At 41.4% G+C, this 21,000-nt stretch overlaps 1 protein-coding gene across 2 annotated transcripts in view; it reads right to left on the reverse strand.

The window, feature by feature from the left end:
- Positions 1-21,000, reverse strand: part of ADAMTS2 (ADAM metallopeptidase with thrombospondin type 1 motif 2) — a 211,678-nt gene that overhangs the window by 56,205 nt on the left and 134,473 nt on the right. For both annotated transcript variants that reach the window (XM_035105612.3, XM_088661986.1), the window contains exons 4-5: positions 11,599-11,798; positions 4,015-4,098 (exon numbers count right to left, since the gene is read on the reverse strand). In XM_035105612.3, coding sequence (XP_034961503.3) covers positions 4,015-4,098; positions 11,599-11,798 — 284 coding nt within the window. The remainder of the gene's footprint in view (positions 1-4,014; positions 4,099-11,598; positions 11,799-21,000) is intronic.

Consider the following 21,000-nt stretch of genomic DNA (forward strand, 5'->3'; position numbering starts at 1 on the left):
CCAGGGGATAAAATACTCATCTTGTTAGATTTTAAAACGAGCATTGATAATACTATTGATAGTCAAATTGAAGAGCAACATAGAACCCAAGTTTGAGACAATAAAAAAAATGTGTTCCATTTGCCATCAGAAATGACTAAGGGCACTAGTTCTTTTCAAAATATTTTCCTCCAAATTGTTTACTTGCCTTATTTGATTATTTCCCTCTGTCATATGAACTAGGCGAGTTATTATGAAAAGAAAACAGGAAGGAAAGAAAAACAAAGCATCTGGAACCCATGGTAACAGATCTCACAACAATAACAAACACAATCAGAAAAGTGTCATTTTGGGTTTAAAGGATTGTGAGCATTATTTCATGGCAGTGGCTTATTAGATTCCCCCTCTAATATTGTAATATAAGTTTAAAGCTCAAGCAGAAATCTTATATCCATAATAAAATATTAGACAATGCAGCGACTGACAAGCAATGTAATTTGGGGTGGGGGGGGCAAGGGGAAGAAAACATGGCATGCTGTCAATCTCATAAAAAAAGGAAATAATTTACCATTTACAACTGGGGTGAAGGGAAGAGTGTGTGTAATATGTAGCTGTAAGGACAACATTACACTTCTACTCTAAAGTATGTACTGAATTCCAATTCTGTTTCTGAGGGCATCTGCATCATGCTTTGAAATCTGTCTCTAGAGAGATGGCTTCTCTCCCTCTTTCCGCTAATGGGAATAATGGCCAGCCCCAGCATTCTTTCCTCACAGATACAAAATTCCAGCTTTCACTTCTGATTGGAAATGGATTAAGAGAGTGGCTGGAAGATGGCTAGGAAGAAAGATGCGGAAAATGATTCCACTGGAGATTTGGTGAAGATGTCAAGTGGTATGAATGACAGGGAACTGGCAAGCACCTGTGGAGAACTGGCCGAGAAAAAAAAGAGATGATCTGAAGAATGCAAAGGGAAGGGATAAAACTTAAGGATGACATGCTGAGCACTGAACCCAACAGCCCCTCGCTGACTGTTTGGAGCCGAACTTTATTCGCACTTGGGATGTCAGATTATTTCATCAGAAATGGAAATGCGAGCAGAAATTGGTTTCTTGCTCACCCAAGAACAGAAACCCAAATTGTACAAATGAATACAACTAGTGTCCCAATTCAGTATCGCAGATTGTTTTCTTAGTCTGTGAAAGTTACATAAATAATTATGTTATTCCCGGCCTTGTTTTTGACATTTCCCTTCCATTAAAGTGCATTGAATTATACAGTCAATAACAAAGTGGATGATGAAGGTTTTAGTGGAATCCAAACCATAGCAGAACTGAAGTTGCGACAAACACAGGATGGGACAGAAATGTCTGCCTCTTGACATTCCTCATTCTCTCCCACACACTTGTCCCTAATTCACCCATAATCCCTTACACAAAAAAACCCCCTGAAGATTTGGGGGGGCGGGGGTTGACGTTGGATCACAGCAAAATGCTGCACTCCAGCTTGGCCGGCTTGGCTATTTTGTTCCTATCTAAAATCCGTCATAACACATTTTGCTGGAAGCAGTGAACTTGTGGGGCGGGGGAGACAACTACTCAAAGTTGCATTAAAATAATTTTATGAAATCTTACAGCTGCCTTCCTTGGAACTGCATCACAGTCTCTCAACATTTGGGTTGTCTCTGTTTCGGGTAACATACATCTTGCAATGAACAATGTGGATTATAAAAGGTGTTTTAAAAATAATAAACAAATTAAAAAACTCACAAGAATAAACAGATATGGAAACCAAGCTCTTGCCATGATCTCCAACCCTGAAGGCGTCACTAAAGCTGCCATTCTAAGCTGAAAGAAATCTGGCTATGCCAAAAGTTGGTGCTAGAGAAAGGGCGGCCAACTCTATAACCCTGGAAGGTCATGCTGACATCGTCCCAATGACCAGCAGTGCATTTTGCCACACAATCCAAACCCTCCACATGTCGTTGTGGCATTGTATAAATCCTTCAAGACTGGGCAAAAAGGGACCACTGAAACTTCAGGATGTTTTCAAACTAATGTATTATGAAAATGCTTTGGACCAATAGGGAAGATCATATTTATATAGCATTTGGAAGAATGGAACATTGTTGCAACAATGCATTATCACCACTTTTGGTTTAAAAACAATATTTTAAAGTATTCTATACTTTATTGTATCATGCCATCTGTAATCTTCAGCTATGTATAAGTTGGTGTTGGGTAACAGAACCATTCAATCAGGCTTCACTCAATTTCAGTTTCAATTCATTACATACTTTCAAAATACCACAATAGAGATCTTTGAACAACTATACCTGTTTGGTCAATTTTCTTAAATAATGAAATTTCAAGTAACTACATTTTTTTGAGCTATGGGTTTGAATTTACTTATGCATTTGTTTTACTGTGCCAGGCAATATTAGAAACAAATACTGAAGAAAATGGTTTGTTAAGAAACCTCCAAGCCATTGAGAAACTAGTTGCTATGCAACATACAGTACTGTTCAAGTTATCCTCAACACCACAGGATGCATTGTATGAAATAAAACAATCTTCATAAAAAACTCAAAAATGATCTTCATAAAAAACTCAAGAAAGGGTTTTGTTTAAAACTTACATTCACTATGGAAGAAAAGTAGCATATCCATTCATACATCCTTGACAGCTGCTGATCAAAGATGTGTTTATTGTGATTGCTTATATAGTATTTTATATTATTATTATTATTATTATTATTATTATTATTATTGATAACCAGTGATAATTAACTGGTAACATGAATGTTGTTTTACTCATATTTTGTTTTCCCTTCCCTGAACTGAATGAGATTCAGATCAACCTTTGTGTGATCCAAGCTGGTCAAGATTGGGGATGCTATAATACTGTAGCATGTTCAATTTGAGAAACGGGTTGCATCCTATGCCAGTCCTAATGAGTAGACCCCATGATGTTAACAGACTCTGTTAATTTAGGTTCATTAATGTCAATGGGTCTACTCTGGGTAGACCTTAGTTGAGCACAATTCTATAGTTTTGCTTGCATATGCAAAAGCAGAAGTAAAGGGGTGCTCATCCTCAGGGTGAATTTATTCCCTTCTCCCAATCCTAGCTCTATCGTACTTACCCCATGAATCTTGCCCAGTACACAGTGAGCTCCTACAAAAGTACAGGTGGTCTCCACTGGGTGGTGAGATTATGTGATAATAAGCATTCTTTTGGTGAATTCAATTAAACAATATGGCTGGGAGGCCTCAGCATCTCCTTGAGATCTTGACTAGTGCTCAGCTTCCTTTGGAGGACAGAACTCTGGAAATGTATGCTGAGTTGCTAAAATATATGCTTATGTACAAATGTAGACATTAAGCAGGGAGTGTAGGAATGCAGCAGCAGCATGCAGAGACGGTGATATTAATCTCAATCCAGGTCCCAACAGAAACCTGCAGTTGCTTTTCTCAAGTCTCTGTTTTCAGCATCAGTCACAAACATATTCTTCCAGGCTTCCTTACATCCCTGACTCTGTAAGCTACTGACTTCCTGCTTTCCAATCCCTTCTTGAAACTCACCTTTTCTACGAAGCCATTGGCAAAAAACCCCTATAGTTTTGATATATATTTATAAGAAAGGGGAAAAGTCAACGAAATCCTCTTCCACAATAAAGACTTAATATTGCCTCCCCGCACACACAAAAAGGTGCTACTAGAACTTTAATAAAAAAATAAATTGCCCAACAAATTTCAGTGGAAATCTCTCTGAGGGGCATAAGAATGCAATTTGCTGAGTCTCCCTAGTAAGGCAGCATCTCCCTGAAATGAGTTCTGCGCTCTTTTCTCTCTCAGTCTTTACAGTGCCTCAAGATTCCTTCTTGTGTTTGATTAAATATGATCCCTTTGCTAATATGATGCTACTAAACTCATTCACAAAAACAAGCAGCACTGGCCACAAGAGAATGCAAGACATGGTTTAAAAAAAATAAAATACTGTAGGACATTTGAACTCATTATCAAAATTATACTTACTTTTCCGTGGCTCAGCATGATCATTCTCACCAAGACAACATTAATTTGGGCACCTAAGGACTCATCGTGATAGATTTCATTAACCTGCAAGAGGACATAAAAGCATTAATAATGATTCCATGATGATATTAGGACTGAAATAGCCTAAAACAGCATCCTTCAACCTTGGGTCTCCAGATGTTGTTGGATTACAACTCGCACCTTCCCTCACCATTGGCTAAACATGATATTGTGGTCAACAAGCTTAAGAAACACTGCATGCCAAGGGTGTGGGGGGGGGGAGGAAGAGGTTTTTAAGAGACACATTTTTCTTTCAAGAAAGAAAGAATCCTTTTAGGCTTTTTAAAAAATGTGATTTCAGACATGCAACTTTGGAAGGCCTGCTGACTAAGGGATCAAATTGTCTTGGGCGGGGGTGGGGTATAAGATTGCAAACGGAGAGCCCAAGTGGTAGAATTTCAAGCTCTCGCTTTGGCCAGAGCAATTGAAGTGTGCCAAGCTGCAGAAATCACACCAAAGGAAGTAGATTTGTTGGAAGGAAGGCATTCTGCTGTGCCTGGTAAACAGGATTATGCCTTCTATTAGCCATAGCAGAACACTAAGAGATATCCTTCCCAAGCTAAAATCTGCAGAGTGCATACACAACAACAACAGCTGGGCCTATGGAAACAAACGTCAAAAAATGAAACACTTTATTAGAGTCTGCAAAACAAATCAGAGTACTGTAGTAAGAATAATGTGCAGAGAAGGTTGCAGGAAGAAGGCGACCCGCATTAATGTATTGCAGCAATCCACATCAGCAAAGGACTAGAATGTTTTGTTGCAGACAAAAATGGCAGCTCAGTGAATTTTGAACTGGGCGCTGGGTCACAAACAAATGTGCATTCCTGAAAGTGTGTGCTGGGCTGGAGAGACCAGGGTTTGAATAGCAACCATGAAACTCACTGGGTGACCCTGGGCAGCTGCCCTCTCTCAGGTTAACCTTCCTCACATATTTGGGGGTAAGGGTGGAGAATAGTGGGCCCCCTTCTCTGCCAGTGTGTGCTGAAGAGCCCACCTGGTAGCTATGACAGCACACTGAGCAGCTATGCGAGGGTGGGGCTCATCACAATTTAAATTTCCCACAATGCCTTAAAATGATGCATTGCTAGGGGCATTGTGGGAAATTTAAATTGTGTTCGGACCCAGCAGCTTAGATTGCCAGGCTGAAAAAAATGAAGGGGGCCAAGATGGGGCCAGTCAAAGTGGAAGAGCCATGGCATATGCCCAAGGATGCCAAGTGCTGATGCCATCTCTGTATGTGCTCTGCCAGACATTGGTTACACACGCAAGGGCCAACCAGATAGGATGTCAACATAGCTCAGTGGTAGAACTGAAGGTTTTGCATGCTGAAGGTTTCTGGCACCTTCAGGAGAAAACGACCAGATGGCAACTGCTGTGAAGGAGCTGATGCCAGTCAGAGTGCAGAACACTAGGCTAGATGGACAGACAGAGTGACTGACTCTAAGGGAGCTTATTATGTTCCACTTTCATTGGCAGTTTGAGGAAAGGCAGAGGGTAGAAACTGGATAGCAATTGTACTCTGTACAACAGAAACAGTCTGGCATTGCATATACAAATCTGCTCATAAAGTATCAGGAGGCTGGATTACCTTAAATTTCTATGACCGTATAGTAAATGTTCCAAATTTATAGCCAGTGTTCCAAAATCTAAGTTATCTGCTTCTGAACAAAGTTTTCAGAAATTCCACAAAACAGATGTCCTGGCAAAGCAAGCTTTTTAGCATCGTAGGGATCTTTGTCTCCTCTTTGACAGTAATGTTGGCTTTAGAAAGGTCACAAACTTTCTGCTGGCTTCATGACCGGTTTATATTTTGTTGAGTTCCTCCCTCGAGCTTTTGGACTTCTAAACTTTTGCCTACAAGCTACAGTACAAAAATATTCTAAAAACATGCACTAAGTGCATAAACAGTTTTCACCAGCCTTGCATTAACACTGCAGTCTCGTGATCACTTCCTGTTTACAGCACAATGACCCAATAATCTGTGCAGTAACTTCTTGCATTGTTAATATAAATTGGGGACAAACTGGGGAGGAGACCCAAAATTCGTCAGTTATCTAAATTCTGTAAATAGTCAGTGTCTTCTACTGGCTTGCTATTCCTCCACACTAGTGGTTCGAATGTCAGACTAGGGCTGAGGAGACCCAGGTTCAAATCCCCTCTTGGCCAAGAAGCTCATTGGGTGACCTTGGCCAGTTGCTATCTCTCAGCCTAACCTGTGAAGATAAAGAGAGAAGAATCCATTTTATACGGTCTTGACCTCCTTGGAGAAAAGGCGGAATATAAATTAACAAGTAAAAATAAATTTTACGTGTTCCACGCAGCCAAAGGAGAATGCTGGGGAGTTGTGGAATGGGATAATTGGGATGAAGGAAAGCACCACAAACATTTTAGGGTCTGGTGTTGGACAGCTCAGGTGGGGGATGAGACAGTGACAGAGGCTTGCACTACTGCCGACATACACAGACTGAAATTGGGGAAGAACATTTGTGAAGCACTTCCCTTTCTTTAACTTCTTTGGTGAAGAGCTTTAAGCCTCCTGCAGAAAGGGTAATTTTCTACACATAACTGCAGAGCTTCTAAAAAGGGGAGGGGTTCCTTTTACAGCTAGCAAACTGGTACATATACCTGTGTCCGGACAACTGCCCACAAGAGCTATTTAAAACAGCCCGCCTCCCATGCACCGCCCAAGATAACAAGCATGGGTGACACATGCAGATGCAGGCAATGCTAAACATTACAAATAGCATCCAATCATCTGGGGAACTGAAGGAGTGCATTGTGGTAGCTATGAAGGCACCATCATGGGATGCATGTTAGAAAAAGACAAGTAAGCAAACAAGAGGGAGAGAGCTTAGGGAGGTGAACTGCATGACTCCAGAAACTTTTGCGAAGGCTGCAGCTTCGGTTAGTTACAGGGGTGACAGGGCAGAATTGGAAGGCTCTTCAACAGCTGCTACTCCAGCAGCTGTGGCACAAGTCTCTGCTTGGGAAAAGGACCAGGCTTTTAACCCACAGCAGTGAAGGCTGCAGAGGGGGCACCATCCAGATGTTGTTGAACTCCAGCTTCCATCAGCCCCAGCAGCCATGGCAAGGGAAGACGCGGTGTTGGAGTTCAGCAGGGCAGGGCACCATGTTGGCTCTTTCCACCTTAGAATCTGCTGGACTAATTGCAGCATGAGCCTCTGCCTGATGGGGTGGTCCTGTGGAGGGTCCTCTTCACACTGGAGACTGCTTGGGTGGTAGAGGGCAGGGCAGGTGTAGCTCCCTCCCCCACCAGGCTATTGCCTACTGAATGCATGAACTGGGCTTATTCTCTAAGGTGCTTTAGGATTTTAAAAGAGACAGGACACCACACCCTAAGCTTACGCTACCAGAACTCAAGCCACTTTCACAACTGGGACCACAGTACAGTGGCAGAGCATCGGCTTTGCATACAGGAGGTCTCAGGTTCAATTCCAGATATCTCCAGGGAGGACAGGAAATGTCCCTTGCCTGAAACCCTGGAGAGATGCTGCCAGTCAGTGTAGAGAATACTGAGCTAGATGGACCAGTGGTCTGACTCAGTATAAGGCAGCTTGCCATCTTGCAACCATGATTCTGCTTACAAAAAAGACAAAAACCATTCAAGTGTAGCACTCATAAGATTCTTTTCCACAGCTGAGCTTAGTTTTACTTTATGAGTTTTCTTGAAATTGTCAGTTAGGCAGGAAAAAGTGACATTTCTGCCCTTTGAGCCACCTGGGACCTACTGTTCTCTTTCAACCTGCTGCATTTAAATCATCCAGAGAAAGCATCGCTCTCACACCTACGGTAGTGCCTCACACTGACATATCAAAGGCAAAACCTGAACTGGAAAATTGCCAGCAAGGAATGATATATTTATTACTTCTCATCTCCATATCCAAATCCAAATCCAGAGGGCCCTAAAGTTGTTGATGGCCATCATGGCATGACCCTTTATGGCATGCAGGTGTGACTCTGCTCTCTGAAAGATGAGAAAGGACCTTGACGTCACACTGAGCGCTCAGAGCACTTTTATGGGCTATGTAAAGTCAGATATGCTACCCTAGCTCCAAGCTCAGGAGAAGGGGACCTCACCACAGCTGTTGAGGGGATGGGGAAAGAGATCCTCATCATGGCAAGTGTAACAAGTGAATTTGAGGACCCCTGTGACATCCAGTTCCTAGCATTTCCCCCCAGCCTTCTAATACGCTCAAGAGGGGAGCAGAGACTCCAGAGGTGCATTACAGTGCCTGAGGTGCCATGAAGTCTATGAGCCTTTCCACAGCATGTGCCCTCCTTGTCATACTAACAATGAATGTTTGGATCATTTCAAAGGTAAGCAAGCTGAAGTTTCTAGACGGGATCCAAAAGATCCCTTTGAATATTCATGAAACACAGCGTTCATCCAGCCACACCTGACACACAGCACTGGCAGCATGGAAGTGAGTAGCTACTTGGAAGTCAAGAAGAAGGCGGCAAGAGTGGTCAGAGACGGGCCATTAGGAATCTTGGACAGATCTGAGGGAGGAGACCTGTTCTGGCAATTGGTTAGGTACCCCACAACATTGCGGGGATTGAAGGCAGAGAAAAACAAGAATGATAGAGGGTAAATCATTCTTGGAAATTCCTCACAGGGAAGGAAAGAACGGGCTTCACTTGCCGTCCGTCTCGGTACCTGGCTCTCACTCCAGCATAGAATGCAGGGGGCAGGGAGGCGCTGAGCGTAAAAGCACCTTGCCTGGCAAAAACCCTCCTACGCCGCCATTAAGAAGTGGAGGTTCTCCTGTTAATTGGATTTTTAATTGGCTGTAAAGTCAGGCACTCTTCGAGAGAAGATGTTGTCATCAGAACTGTGGAATTACCCAGCTGCATTGATCTGAGATTTGGAACTGAGAAAAAGATTCTATTTGGTGGGGGCCTTGGATGGCAGAGAGGGGAGCCTCCAGTTTCCTGTTTACTTTGAGTTTCTTTATTAATGATTCAGTAACTCTCTCCAGCTCTCCAGATGCAAAATTTTAAAGATACAAATGAGGTTGGATTGCAGTATGGAATAAAACTTGTGATTAGAAGAACATTTTGGTTTAAAGAAATGGGGGGAGAGCTCTAATGTTTGAATGGATTATCTTGAAATATTAGAGCAGATACCATTTCTACCCCCCCCCTTAAAAACAACATAGAAGAGATACAACGTAAGCGGACTTTGGCGAAAATGCAGTCTTAAAGATGAAAAGAATTTGGAGCCATGGACGAGGGAGGCATGGAGACTTTGATGGTGATTAAAATGAAAGTACTCCAAGATCCCCTGTGACAGAAGGTGGATCCCTGTTTCTCGGGCTGCGGACATTTCTAGACATTGACTGAGTAGTGAGAAAGAGTGGAGTGTGTTCTTGTCCGGAGACACCAAGCAAGATGAGAGCACTTTGGGGCAATGATAGTGGCCTGTTAATGAGGTCGAGCTTGGGAGCCATTGTCACTGGGGTGAGTGGGACGGGATCTCAGGCCCTCTCTATAATATCTCAATATATACAGTTTCTTAACATTTCCTCTACATTTTCCTCAATGGATTATGCTGGAAAGCTCAGTGACAAGCGGAATAAATATATTTCAGAGCTACAAATATTAAAATTTCCTTACAATCACTATATCTCTTAAAATAGATTTAAGTGACATGGAAAATAAAAAGGTTCCATTTCAAAATCTGTTTTTGTGTGTTTGCCACATAACTGCTAGGTTGCTCTGCTTTCCTTTGACTTGAAAATGTAGAAAACCATCTGTTTCATCTGCACACTTTATTTTAAGCCACAGACAAAAATAAATCCCTCCCTACATAATTGACTGATACTGACTTTTTAACCTTGAATTATTGGAATATGTTTGCCTTATGTCCACCAGGTCACATGTATGAATATGCTGGCCTTTACTACCTTGCCAGCTCTCCACATTTCTAAGCAATGATTTCAGGTATTTCTAAGGACATTATCAAAGATGCCTCCCTAAATTTCATCCCTGCATTTTGAAGTCAAGACTAAAGGCGGCAAAAGCTCTAGCTGTCTGGGAATGTCCCGCAGTTGCACTCTTCCCAAAGAGAGTATTTCAGCTGGTACAGAGCTGGTGCTCAGCAGCCATTTCAGAGTTTTTGAATCACTATGAGCTTGTACTGAGCTATATTAACTGTTTGATGAATTTGGGGTTGCATTTCCCCCCCTTTATATGCTCCTGTGTTTTTGACATCATTATAGGGATTGTAACATTTGTTAATTTTTAAAGCTGCTGTTATTGTGAGTTGCTTTGAGCAATTTGTCATTGGAAAAATAGAATACAAACATTAAATCTAATCAAACCAAATCAACTGCAGTCAAATACAAAGGCAAATTATAAAGCTGCAAAATATGTTGCCTCTGTCTGTCATTCTGACTCCAGGATTTGTCAGTCAACGGATTAGATAGATCAGTACCAACCGTACCTTGATAGCAAATTGAGAAGGAATGTTTCTCATGTATGGAGTGAGAAACTGGCTTAAGGCTATCTTATTGCAGTCAGAACAATAGGGAATTGACCACAGCAACTGGAGCTTTGACAGATTAAACCAGGCAAAGTAATACACAGTGGTGTATTTTCTACACAGTGGTATGGGGGTGGGAATTAAATTCAGAGTGTGAACAGGCAATACTCAGTTCTTTATTTGAGAATGAAAGATAGTGGTTCTATTGTTAACTGATGGAAAAAAACCAATACCAAACAAATGATGGAGCAGGTGGCAACCCATAAAGAGTTACAGATGCTCCTCTCCATAACCTCTTTGCTCCTATTTCCCTCCTGTGGTTTCTCTCTTTGCCTTCTGATCTTGTTTTATGTTCCATCCCTGCTGTGTAGACATGCAGAGTCATTCTCTCATATACACAGTCCCATTCAGTCTCAATTGATTCAATGTTGTAGCCACATATTTGAGTCCATCCTAAGCCTCATCAGCTAAATACATTTCCGTCAACTACCGGCTTGGTTTTAATAATAATAATGTAGCATGGATGAGATTGCTTGTTTAGAATCAGAGAATTGCAGAGTTGGAAGAGACCTCGAGGGTCATCTAGTCCAACCCCCGACCCCACCCCCCACAATGCAGGAATATGCAGCTGGCCCATATGGGGATCAAACCCACGATCTTGGCATAATCAGCACCACACTCTAGCTAACTGAGCCACCGTCAATGGCAAACAAGTTCTTATTTGGTTGGGGTAGACTGTGTGGGATCAAATTCTGATACAAACTGGCCTGAACCAATTTTCCTGGACTAAGGTGCAGGTGTCCTTCCGGTTTCACACTTCTCTATGCAAGCAAAGCAGCTTGTTCCATTGAAGTAAATGGTGACATGAGAGCTCTGTGAGCAAAGAATGTCAAGAGGCAATCGCACCTGGGGCAATTGGCTTAAAATGCCTGCACTCTTACAAGATAATTTATTTTGATGAGAGACAGCAATAGCTACATGCAAGACCTGTTCTTAAACATTAGTAAATTACTCACTATGTTCATCAGCGTCAGAAGATACTTCTGAACGTGTTCTTTCCCATGGAATTGTACAACGGAGTCATCAACACCTAGAAGCACTTCAATGTTGTAATTGTCATCCGTCGCATGCCTTGGATATCTCCTCCTTCTCCTGGAGGTGCCAATTTCATCTTGCAAGAGGTTCACCATGCTGTCTAGATTGCTTAGATCAGCCGCTGAAAGAAATTAAAAGTTGTTAATTTTAAAAAGTGCCACATTTTATTTCTCAATTATTATTTTTAATAATAAAGACCAGAAATTCCCATTATAACTCCTCTCTTACAGTACGATTGCATATTGAATGAGGGTTACTTTCTTGAGGTAGCACCCTTGGAACTGTCCCCGTGTGAGCATCCTCACTTTCCAAGCAAGGCAGAGAGTTTTTAAGCTCTCCACCTTGCCCGCAATTAATTTGCAGAATTTCAGTCATGTAAGGTTGAAATCATGCAAGTTAATTGCATGCAAGGTGCAATTGTACCATGTAAGTTTGGGACAATTTTGTTAAAGTTCAGTTGGATAAACCTGGATTTATTCAGCTAAGATAAGAAGAGAATTTGATGTAAGATCTCAAATCCGGTAAACAGAGGTGTCCAAAAATGTTTGTGGATTAGCAGTATGGCGTGGGGTCAAATTTTCACCTGAACAATCACCCTAATGACAATGCAGGGCCGGCTCTAGGGGTAGGCTGGGTGGCGCGGGGCGCCAGGGCGCCGGGCCGGCAGAGGGGCGCCGGAGCGATCGCCGCGACAGGGCGCTTGACATGCTTGAGATGGCCCTGTGACAATGTAATCTCCAGGGTGGGTAAATACATTAGATTAGAGATAGAGATAGAGATAGAGAGATACATAGATATGAAATCTTTAAATGTACATCTGTGGGATGCAGCCAGAGTCCCTCAGTGGTATTTGTGCTTCATTATCTTTATAATACTGTACAACAGATATTTTTAATGTGACAAGGCAACATGGTTACATGTAGAGTTGTTTCACTGCATCAGCATGAATCTGAATCTGCATAATTGATATCAATACCAAAAGTGTATATTTGAGCACAACTTCTTTATAGGTTTCCTTTACATATGTGTATATATATACAGTGGTACCTCGGTTTTCAAACATCTCTGTTGACAAACATTCCGGTTTACGAACACCATAAACCTGGAAGTAAATGCTTTGGTTTTCGAACATGCCTCGGAAGTCGAACATGCCACGCGGCTTCCATGTGCAGTCAATCTGTGTTCAGCTAATCTCAGGAGCTCTATTGCAACCAATTTGTTTTTCTGACTGCCTGCACCTCGGTTTTTGAACGTTTCAGAACTCGAACAGTCTTCTGGAACGCATTACGTTCAAAAACAAAACCGAGGTACCACTGTATACATACATACATACATACATACATACACACATACATACATTTATTTCATACACTGTTTGCTGTGTTCACTGAAGACATCCTGTTTGTGCGAGGTACTTGCTCCTTCTCTTCGCCCCTCCCCCCACCCTGAATGTGCCCCATGTTGTACAGGACCTGTGTTGTTAATCAAAAGTACAGGCTATAGATATTTAAAGAAATAAATAAAACACCAGAACAGATGAAGGATGCCTGACATGAAAGGGGCAACTTCAATGGAGACTGCCCTGTGTATGTACAGATAGACCCAGACCCAGACAGACTATTGTATCCGTGAGACTTGCAGAATACTAGGAATAGAAAATATATATGAGCCATTATACTAACAGTGTTCTCGAAGCTACGAACATGAGTTTGACCAAACTGCGGGAGGAAGTGCAAGACAGGAGTGCCTGGCGTGCTATGGTCCATGGGGTCACGAAGAGTCGGACACGACTAAACGACTAAACAACAACAATACTAACAAATGCAGTGCCATCTCTGTGTTGTTCTAAAATCAGCTTATCGACAGATGTGAGGAATACGGGGAGGGGGGAGATGAACGACATGACTAAGAAAATGCAATCGGCATTATAGGGATTTTGTGGGATAATTCACATAACTACAATATCAATATGAAAATAAGCAAAGGTGATCACACATTTTTGCTTATCCTTTCCTCTACCTCTTGATATTCTAGTGATGTGAATATTGATGTTCTAGAGATATGAATGATTAGAAACAGGTGGTGGCTGCACAGCCGTAAAGGCTATCCCAGCCAAATCAAGAACTGGAAGGAAAGAAGCACTAAAGAGTAAGACTCAAAATATCCAAGTCCAATAATTCTTTTGATCATGCAAGCATGAAATATAAAAAATTCAAACAACCAAGATGATAACTGATAAGATGATGGCTTCAATTCCAAAGTTAGTTAAAATGAGATTTTATATTTTGTCTAACAGAAGCAAATGATTTTATGCAGGTACCTTGCTAAATGATTGTTACAAATGCTTATAAACTTGATTCGTATTCATTCTATTATGTGATTTTTAAATCATTTTATCTTTTTTTGCAAAAGCCATAAAAAGATGAACTCTACAATTAGTAACATGAAAACTATTAATAAATTAATGCAATTTATGAATCCTTTGACCTCAAGATAAAATGTATGAAGGAAGCTCTGATTACATTACTTGGTCCGAGGATTCCTTTGTTGCTATGCAGTGGCCAATATCTAAAATCTACATTAGATACACCCAACAGCTTGCCCACACCACCTTCAGCAGTAAATATGTTAAATAACCTTCCTCTGAACACATGTGGAAGGATGTTTTTTGAGGGAAGAGGGACTTGTGGAAAGAGGCATTGGGCAGAGGGCAAAACTCATGTCCCACAGACGTTTTGCTGGTCCATATGTTGAGGAATGACTTATGACTAATGACATCGGGGTTTATTTATTTTGTACGTAGATAAAACAAACACACAGCACATCCGAAAATAACTAAGTTTTCTAAAGGATTGTCACACCCAATCTGTACTATAGGTGCATGATTCTTAAGACTCAACTGCAGTCTCCAAGGTCAGAGATGAACCCACCTGGAATGGGTTTGGGTGGCGGGAAAGGGGCAGGGAAGAGGTTCTCAATTCCTTTTGGTTCTCTGCTTAAAATGGCTTCCCTGCTGTTTGGTGGGACGTCATGGTCAAAGCCCATCATTTGCATTTCCTCCTTAATACAGCCCAACTGCAGATTTCATTTTTGCCCCTCCCCTGGCTACACAGCAATAACCACTAGCCTGCTAGTCACTGTCTGCACATGTCTAATTCCACCCTCTTCCCTGCTAATTATAGATTTGCTCCGTCATTCTTCCTCACCTTTTCCTTATTTTATATCTAAATGTCCTCTACTTGTCTTTTATCTTGCTAGCTGCATTTCCCTCTAAGCCACGTAAGCCTCTTCATAATTCATAAATCCTCTTTTCATAGAACAGGTTGCACTTGGAACCTTATGCTGCATATCATGCATAAGGAAATTGGACAAATCCCGGAAGCCGAACTGAGCTGCAAGTAAGGTGCTATGAGGGGAAAGCAAACCGAAGTCTACTGGGCTAAACATTATACATACATACATACATACATACATACATACATACATACATACATACATACAGTAAGCCCACAACTTACACACATTTAACTTGTGAACATTCAGCTTTATGCACTTCTCCCTAAAATAAAATTAAACTAAAAAGTGGGTGGGCATTCAAGAAAAAAGGCTTTGCCAATCCCACCCACCATTGCACCCAATGTGTTTTGACTATGCAATTTTGACTTTAGGTGAGATCCCCACGTAAATTGTGGACTTACTGTCAGGATGTCTAGACAAAATGCTACAATATTCAGGCCTGATTCAGAAAATAAGGGTAAAAGAATGACAGAAAAGATGTGTTTGGGCGTTAATAATGCACATGACACGGGCTTTTCCTGCACAACATTCCAGTTTCTATGGATGTGAAAAAGCTCCACCTGGGAGAGATGTTCTCAGTCAGATAAATGTCTAACAAATATTGGGATGGATGGACAGTGGCCTAAGACTGCAATCCTGGCTGTGGGACTTGGCAGAGCAATGCAGCCAGCACTACAACCACAACCTTGCTACTAACTCCAGCCAGGGAAGAAGGTACAAGGGTGGTGGTGCTACAGGGAAAACGCCCGTTTGCTGCATTAGCTCCCAGGCTGTCACAGCAAAGAGTTGCCATCATGGGATAGCAGCAGGGACAGCTCAGGATCCCGTGATGGCTCAGCCTGCCCACCCTCAAATTTCAGAGGCGGGGATGCCATGGGCGGAAGCTTCCACCTGCCTTTTGTGCATGTGTACCTGGGATGCTCACCCAGCAATTGACAGTTCTGCTCCATGCAAAGCCCCTCCAACACAGCAGATCACTCTGCATCCTGGTAGAAAGCAGCACCCTGTGTTAAATTAATAATAATAATAATAATAATAATAATAATAATAATAATAATAATCATCTGACCGGGAACATCTCTCCCAGGTCCCAGGTCGAGGTTTTTCACATCCATAGAAACTGGATTGTTGTACAGGAAAAGCCTGTGCCATTAACACCCAATAATAATAATATTGGCAACAACAACAACAAACAACAACAACTATTAATAATAATAATAATGATAATAATAATAATAATAATACCCCACCAATCTGGCTGGGTTTCCCTAGCCGCTCTAGGCGGCTTCCAACTGAATATTAAAAACACGATAAAACATCAAACATTAAAATTTCCATAAACAGGGCTGCCTTCAGATGTTTTCTAAAAGTCAGATAGTTGTTTATTTCCTTGATGTCTGATGGGAGGGCCACTACCAAGACGGCCCTCTGCCTGGTTCCCTGTAACTTCACTTCTCGCAGTGAGGGAACCGCCAGAAGGCCCTCAGCGCTGGACGTCAGTGTCCGGGGGAAACAATGGGAGTGGAGATGCTTCTTCGGGTATACTGGGCGGAGGCCGTTTAGGGCTTTAAAGGGCAGCACCAACGTGCTCAGAAACGTACTGGGAGCCAATGTAGGCCCACAATTGATCCACAATTCCAAAAGGATTGTGGATTGTGTCTGTTGCCCTTTAACGAGAACTTTGGCATGTTCTATGATGCATACTCATTGGGCGGTGACAAGAGCAGCAGGACCAGAATGCAGAGTTTCCCTGCAGTAGCAGGGGAACATCTGTAGAGGATGCAAGAATGCTTGACTGCCATTACTCTGGAATCTTCTGAGCTCAAGAATGAACCCGCATTAAAGAAAAATAGTGTACACCAGCAGCAGAGTGCATGAATGGCACCAAGGATCACACAAGCAAGTGGTGGCTGAGAAAAGGATAAGTGGGAATGCAGTTTTCCGAAGCCCCACCCCATCAGCTCTTATTTCTCATGTTTTAAAACATATGAAGGCTGCCTTTTAATGTGTGATATTTTTATGTATTTTAATCTCTGTTGGAAGCCGCTCTGTTAAAAGTCAAAACAGGTTTCATAATCGAAACACAACAATTAAAATAGGAATGCATATGGAACTTGCTTTATACTCTCATCCTTCCATAAAATTAATACTTAATTTTACCTGGAATCACAGTAGTATTTGAAATAATTAGCTACTTTGCACAGTCGAGGATTACTCGTCATGAACGTAGAAACATATAATTAAGTGAAAATTGCATAAAAGTGGGATTTCCCACATCCTCCATCAGATTCTAAACAAACTATGAATTTATTTCCATTCTCATCTTATTATCTCAAAGGGTTTTTTGTGAATCCAGTTTCTGTATCATTTTCATAAGGTGAACATGTTCAGAACTATTTTCATTAACCTCTGCCAATGAGACACTTGAATGCTCAGTCCATTCTCCAAAAAACATGATTAAATTACAGGGAATTAGCACATTTAATGATGGTGATAGGTGACCCTTTGGCATTGTGAGTGACATCCCTAACAATCTCATTTGCAATTTAAGGAGAATGAAATGCCAAGGCTCAGAACAAGACTTGAATTACAACAGGCTAATGTGATACATCAAGCCTTTTATCTGTGAACCATTCCTTTTTCAGAAAAAAGGGAAACTACAATTCATTACTTGTAAAACAAGTAAGCAATTTAAAAAATCATTCAATAAAAAAAATAACAGGAAAAATCTATTTTATGGGGGGGATGCTACAAGCAAGCTTACTAAACATAGTTTTTTGGGGGACAACAAATGCTTTTGAATACAAATTGTTAATACTATTAGATTTATTTATGTATTTAGGTTAACGTGTACTTGAGACATGCAAGTTACTCAACCATTATTTATGTTTTATTTGTATTTCAAAAGATTAATAATACCTTGAAGAGGAAAGCTTTGGTGAAGTGTTAGAAGATGAAACCGTTCACCAATATTATGTCTATACTGTAGATAGATAAAAAAATTCATTTAAAATAATTTGAAATGTATGATAGAACCATGACTAATTTATTAACATTACTCATTCTTTAAATTTCATTCATACATTATGCTCTAACTGTTGACACCATAGGCCTAAACAGAAAGCCCCCACTTTTTGCTGCTCCATTTGTGGGCACCAAAATGTGTGGGGCTTCAGTGATTTCTCAGAGGAAATTTCAGAAGTGAGGAATGAACTTAACTCTGGCCACACTGAGCCCCTCTCAGTAGCCACCATTTTGTTCCTCTCTGGCCCCCTGTGAGCAATGCTATGGCCTCCTGTAATGTCATTCACAGGGGCACTATGGGCAAAACAAAATGGTGGCTGCCACCTAGCAGCTGCCAAGAGCAGCGCGATGTGGTTGAGATCAGCCCTGCTGCCAACACCAGCTCTGCAAAGGCAGCTGGAGAGATACAAGTGAATCTTGCCTCTCCTTTCATTCCTCCAGCATTCCAAAACAGGCTGAAAAAAATTGAACTTATGACTGATGCTTAGCTCACCACTAGTATGTTTGTAGCACTAGATCTCAAAGTGCAGGGGGCAAACACAGATCTCCAAAAAATTGAAAATATGTTGGGGCACATGTCAGGGAGCAAAACTTAGTTTGCGGTCCCCAGGTATACTTTATCCACAATGTGCACCTCACCTTATTGTCCCTAGTTACCTAAAAAATCAAATAAATTCACACTGGGAAGGGGAATGGTTGCATTTAAACAAAATCATTATTAAAATGTCATATTTTGCAAAGAGTTAAGATGGAGAGTATTTCAAGCCCAAATGTTGCCAAAACTATACACACACACACACACACACACACACACCCTAAAGATGTCCAAAGCAAACCAGGGATATTTGGAGCTTTTGAAGCCAGATGGATATAAATATGGCTTTGTTCTCTTGTGCTGTGTGGGTGTGACACTGATCCGGACCTCAGGGCAACAGCTGAGAAGTGAGGCTTTCATAACGCAGCACATATTATGCGAGCGTGTCATAGAAACAAGAAAGGGGTAAATAATGTCTTGATACATGAACCATGTGGAATAAGCATTGAAGAGCAGAAAGAAAAGGCGGGGGGACGGACGAGAAATGGGAAAGTGGAAGATGAACAAATCACCATCTGAATAAGTAAAGGTTCAGACCAGGCTTGGAGAAACAGTATTAAGAAAGTAAAAAAAAAAAAACCCTGCTGGATCAGGCCAAAGATCCACCTGGTCTGCCATTTTGTTTCCACAGTGGCCAACAAGGTGCCTATGCGGAGCCCCAAAGAAGGACCTGAGTGCAAAAGCACTCTCCCCAAATGTGATTCTCAGCAACTGCTATTCAGATACATATCACACTACCTCTGGTGTTGGAGGCACTACACAGTCACCATGGACAGCAGACAATGATAAGTCTATTCCCCCTTTACAGCTGTCCAACTTGATGGTGAGCATTGCATCTTGTGTGCGGGAATTTCATAGTTTGCCTATGCACTGGGTGAAGAGACTTCCAACACTCAGCTTGACTGGAGGGTTCTAGTATTTTGGAAGAAGAAGAAAAAGAAAAGCTATCCACTTTCCCCACACAGTACATGAACTTATGCACCTCTATCATGCTCCCCTGCTCATGTTTTTTCAAAGCTAAAAAGCTCCAAGTCCATACAGAGTTTGCTTGGGTTCAGTTCTTTTTCCTGTGTTTATCATTTTGCCAAATCACTCTCTCTCACACAAATGTGCACCTCAATTTCCCCATTTTTATAGTATCATCACGAACTTCCAATTAGGTCACATCATATTTTTTAACTGCCGTCCTTCAAAAAAATTAGCTATGTAATCATTGGATTGAAAGTTTAGTTTTCACTGGTCATCTTACATATCACCTTCATTTCACCAGCTATGCATAAAATCACTACCTCTCTTATTACACCTCCCAAACATCAGCACATTGCATAAATTTATGCAATATAAGCACTTCAAAATACCAGTCACCCAATATCTTACAAATGTTTTCCTTACAATTAACACTAATGCTGCTTTTTAGCAAAATAACATGTTTCGGAAATCTAGATTGCTGTATCGTTGAGCTGGTAATTCGATATTGAAAAATGCTAAAAAGACCAGTCAGCTTGGAATGCTACAGCTTGAACTTGCAGGCATGACCAAACTTAGCCCTCCAGCTATTTTGGGACTACAATTCCCTTCATCCCTGACCACTGGTCCTGTTAGCTAGGGATGATGGGAGTTGTAGTCCCAAAACAGCTGGAGGGCCAGGTTTGGCCATGCCCTTGAAGGATAAAATGGTAGCATCAAGGAAGAAGCTCAGAACATACCAGCAAGTCAGTAGGTGAGAGCACCCACCAGGGATGGGGGGAGAATTCAATTCAGTTTGCCTTTAAAGGTGAATGTAGCTATTTTACACAACCTTGGCACCCCCAGATCAGAGTGGGGGAAATTCCTGCCTGCAACTCTGCCTGTCAATGTAGACAGCACTAAGATAGATGGATCAATGGTCTGACTCAATATAAGGTAGCTTCTTACGTTCTTATAGAAGCAATCACAGCCAGGCACTCTCTTCTCAGCCATATGTGGAGCTGGCTGACCACATGCAGCTTAACAAGTCCAGTTATGAATTCACTATTTTAGGTCCTGTGCTTTGGCCTCTTTCCCTGGCCTTGGGCAGAGCCTGAGGATGAGGAGAAAGCAACTAGCTAAGATTATAAACCCTTCTCTTCCGGCTCTGTATCTCAAGACTCAGAGATGCATATATTTCTAGGGTCACAGGCAGGAAGGCCACCACCAGTTAATTATAGGAGAATTTCAATTGCTCAAAAACATTTAATCAATTAATTACACTAATTAATTCAAAGCACAGATCTACTGTACCCAAATATTGGGTGTGAGCCACTTTCCAAAGCTGAATCAATGTTGGAGCACTTTGGTTTTGAACAAGCCATGCAAACACAGCATGTGCTATACTTTATTGTTATTATTATTGATACATTCTGCAATAAAAAAGAGACACAGAACAGTT

This window comes from Zootoca vivipara, chromosome 2, assembly GCF_965207765.1.
Source record: "Zootoca vivipara chromosome 2, rZooViv2.hap1.1, whole genome shotgun sequence".
NCBI lineage: Eukaryota > Metazoa > Chordata > Lepidosauria > Squamata > Lacertidae > Zootoca > Zootoca vivipara.